This window comes from Argiope bruennichi, chromosome 8 (assembly GCF_947563725.1).
Source record: "Argiope bruennichi chromosome 8, qqArgBrue1.1, whole genome shotgun sequence".
Lineage (NCBI taxonomy): Eukaryota > Metazoa > Arthropoda > Arachnida > Araneae > Araneidae > Argiope > Argiope bruennichi.
The window spans coordinates 119,876,438-119,880,628 of NC_079158.1; the positions used below are offsets into that span (position 1 = coordinate 119,876,438).

At 37.4% G+C, this 4,191-nt stretch overlaps 1 protein-coding gene across 1 annotated transcript; it reads right to left on the reverse strand.

Moving 5' to 3' along the window:
• Positions 1–2,442: 2,442 nt before the first annotated feature.
• Positions 2,443–3,684, reverse strand: LOC129980741 (uncharacterized). Its single transcript, XM_056091121.1, has one exon. The coding sequence runs from the start codon at positions 3,682–3,684 to the stop codon at positions 2,443–2,445; it is 1,242 nt and encodes a 413-aa protein (XP_055947096.1).
• Positions 3,685–4,191: the final 507 nt, after the last annotated feature.

Sequence of the window (4,191 nt, forward strand, 5' to 3'; positions counted from 1 at the left end):
AATGTTATACATTTTAGTTGGAAGATGAACGAATAAAAACGAAACTTTTGTTTGTAGGATTTAAACGCTGCATATTGAAAAAACAACAGGGAACATCAAAAATGGCTGTTGTCCGAGCAACTAATGGTATTGATGTTGAATTGTACTCAATAATTTTCATGTTGCCAGGTTTTATTTCGTAAAGAATTGAAATGATTGGACTTGGGAAATGTTTTTCTCAGAATAAATCTCAGTAAAAATGTTTCTATCATTAACAATTTTTTATTGAATCATAAATTTATGGACAATTTAATGTGAAGTGAATCGTTTTTAGGTTTTTCTGTTAACTTCGTAATAAATAAAACTTGAAATAAAAATAAATAAAACGTATAAAAACAAAACTGGAAAATAATAATTCTTTTAAGTTGCTTCAAACATAGAAAACGTTTCTTTTGGAAAAATAAGAATACAACGATTTTTAAATTAATAAATAAATATTTCTGGTTCATTCATGTACTTGCGAATTCTTACAGAGAATTATGTTTTGTTATTTGATGAATGAAGCAGTCCAAGTATTTTATTGAAAACTGCTGTCTGTAAACATCATGAAATTCACAATTGTCTCAGTAATAAAACTAAAACAGTTGATTCCGATACCTTTTGTCCCCCCTAGAAAAAATGATTTTTTGAAATCCTTTAATTTAATACCGTATGTTTCCTTTTTATGTAGCATAGAAACAGATTTTTGTTCTTGGGACGACGTAAAGAAGAAACAAAATATTAATTATAAGTTTGTAATATGCATAACTTTAACATTCAGCATTGCCATGGTATTCAGTTTAATTTTTCAAATTTTATAGACTTCGTTCTTTTTCATAAAATCGTTGAAGACTTTACTTAGTTCTGTTCTTCAGTTTATTTTTTACTTTCTGCTATACGTAGTATAGAGAAAGTATAGTAATCACGCACGCACGCACGCACGCACGCACACGCACACACACACGCACACACACACACACACACACGCACGCACACACACACACACACACACACACACACACACACACACACACACACACACACACACACAAGAATCTAATAAAGAAAGAATCTAACACGAGATTTTGTGAAATCTACAAATTTTAAACCTCCCTTAATTCGAATGACATTTTTTTGTAAAATGTCCATCTGTCTGTATGTTTGTGGCAAAGATAACTGAAAAACGCTTTTGTGCTAGACGGTTGAAATTTGATATGCGGTTTTTTTACACCAAATTTTCTGATTTTTATTTGTGTAAAATCTGTTCAGAGGAAGTCTCTCTGTCCGGTTGTTCGAATATAAGATAACACGATATGAATAGCAAAATTTCATCTTTTTACGAAGATTTCCTCACAATTACTCTAGTACAATAGGCGATATGACAGTTGTTCTGGAAAGAAAACATATGCAGCATTGCCTATGGGAAGTTCTCAGTTATTTTCCTTATACTATAGAACCTTTTTACTTTCTCGTACACGTGAGCATTGTAATTGTCAAAAAAATTCGAACTAGAAGTTTTGATCAACCTTCACGAATAGACCTCCTTGAGTTCGGAAAACACTCTTTCGAAAATGTCCGTAGGTCTGTCTATGACAAAGATAACTTATAAACGCTTTGAGCTAGACTCATGAAATTTGATACATAGTTCTTACACCAAATTTGTTGATTTTTATCACATTTTGAGCAAAATCTGTTCAGAATACGTTTGTTTGTTCGGCTATTTGAATGTAAGTTAACAAGATAACTATAAAGTGAAGAGATCTAGATGGATAAAATTTGGCACACAAATTTAATTCTATATTGTAGATGTCTATCAAAATTTGAGCCAACAGAGGGTTGGACGTCTGTCGGTCTCTACTTTCAGAAGAAAGTAAATACGATAGATCAAAAACGCAATGATTTAAATATATTAAATTGGCATGTAATTTTGTAACTGTAACTGTAGTTCCGTGTCAAATTTGATTTCAATCAGTTGGTAAAAACGCGTCTAAAGCATAAATTTGCCTTTATTAGAGGTTATTCGAGAACATTTTGGATAGAACCACTAATGCTGATTTGCCTTTGTTTTATTAAGGGCCCATACTGTTAAATAAAGCACTAACAATTATTGTAAAAACAGAAAACATATCATTTGATGCCGTGTGATTTAAATAGAGTATTTTCTTGGGTTATAGAAGAGTAACAAGGGCTTTTCATGGACTTTTAACATTTTTTTTATATTTTTGACTGACACAGGCAGCACATATGGAACAAGATTCACAGATACATTGAGGTACGGAGTTACCACCCCAACACCGTGCGCGAAGCACATCGTTGGTGTGAATGGTGGAACCCGAATAATTATCTACATGAAGCTACCACATATGTCTTCACCAAGTGACACACCCAACCCACCCGTTTGGCAGAGCAAACAGCGGCGGCTAATTAGAGCCTAGGATTGTAGTCGTTAACCCACGCGATGATTTGGTGGATTATGTGTAAGTTAGAAGGATCATGGATCAGTTGATCTCTTTCTTCGGCATTTTTTAGTTTAATTCTTAGAGATTGAGTGTGGGTACACTCAAAAACGTAGTGATCAGGAGTACCGACTTCACCACAGTCGCAGAGTGAGTTGTTGGTGATGCCGAATTTGTTAAAGTAGTGCGGAAATCTACCATGACCCGAGAGGAATTGAATTATGAAGGGATGATAAGATTTCCTTTTGGTGGAGACATTTGGTAAATATTTGTGGGTCTGAGGACCTTTGGTGCTAGACGCCCATTCATTTTGCCATTCAGCTAAAATATTTTGGCGAATGTCAGCTTTCATGGTGTTATGCGATCTGGGGACATGTGAGTCGATTGTATTTTTCTCTGTGCCATGTTTGGCTTGTTTATCGGCTTCTTCATTGCCTACCACATCGATGTGAGCTTTGACCCAATGGAAGGAGAGTCGTCGGTGGGAATTGACTGTTTTTATTTTATCAGCAAGTTCCTTCAGCATCCAGCTTTTGCGATTGGGCGAAGCAAGGGCTGTAAGAAGAGAGAGTGAGTCAGAGAAAATAGAGGCTTTGCTCCAAGAGTTTGTTTTGTCGATGTATTCGAGGGCCATGAAAAAGGCATAGGCCTCAGCTTGGAACACAGTTGCATGGTCGTCAAGTCGATGGGAATCGACATATATGAGTTTTCCAAAGTAATAACATGCAATGGCGGATCCCACCCGGTCGCCAATTTTAGAGCCACCAGTAAATATTTCTATACCGTCTCCTGAAGGTGGAGTTTTCCGGAAAGGGAAGGTAAACCACTCGCAAGGATGCTGGTCGAATGGGTTAAGAGTTGGTTCATAAAGGTCAGGATCAAGGATAGTGTCGTTGAATTTGACTTGTACTTTTTGTACTTTCATGAGAAAATTTGCGAAGAGTTCTTTGGCTCTTAGGTGAAGAGGCAAAATGCCTGCTAGAACTTGGAGGACAAGTGTACTCGTGGTCCGATACGCTTTTAGAATTTTGAGAAGGGGCCTCCTCTGAATGATTTCGAAGGTCCTCCCAATTTGCTTGAATTTAAGCCGGTGACCGCAAGCCCCATAACCGAAAAGGACATAGGGTTCGAATGCGCCTGAGTAGATGCGTCTGAGGAGATGGTGATGTCTAGAGAAGAACCTATTAGTCACTGTATTTAAGTTGTACATGAGCAGGTCACTTTTGCGACGGACGTGCCGAAAGTGTTCTGTGAAAGTTAGTTTACTATCCCAGATGACCCAAGATAACGGAAAGATGAGACAACTTTAATGGTGGAATTTAGGAATGAGATACGCGGTGGGTCATCTGAATTTAGTCTATTGCCGTAGGTGATTGGCATAAGGATCATTTTGTCTATACCGAAGGTTAGATTATGTGCCTTACCCCAGTGGGTGAGGGTGTGCAGGATGTCAGCCCCTTTTGATTCGATATCGTTCTTACAAGAATGCCCAATGACAACTACAAGGTCATCTGCGTAAGCTTGGATGTAGCATCCAGGTGGGAGCGGACGATTGAGTGCGGTGTCAACAATGACGTTCCAAAAGACTGGCCCACTACAGGAACCCTGTGGAACATCTCTTTCAATTTGGAAGGACCATGTTTGTCCTTGCATTTCAATGGTTCCATGTCGTTGGCTAAAATAGTCTTTGATGAGATCAAAGAGGTTTTGTGAACAG

Coding starts and splice junctions, on each gene's coding strand:
- LOC129980741 (XM_056091121.1), bottom strand. CDS start 3,684: ATGTACAACTTAAATACAGTGACTAATAGGTTCTTCTCTAGACATCAC.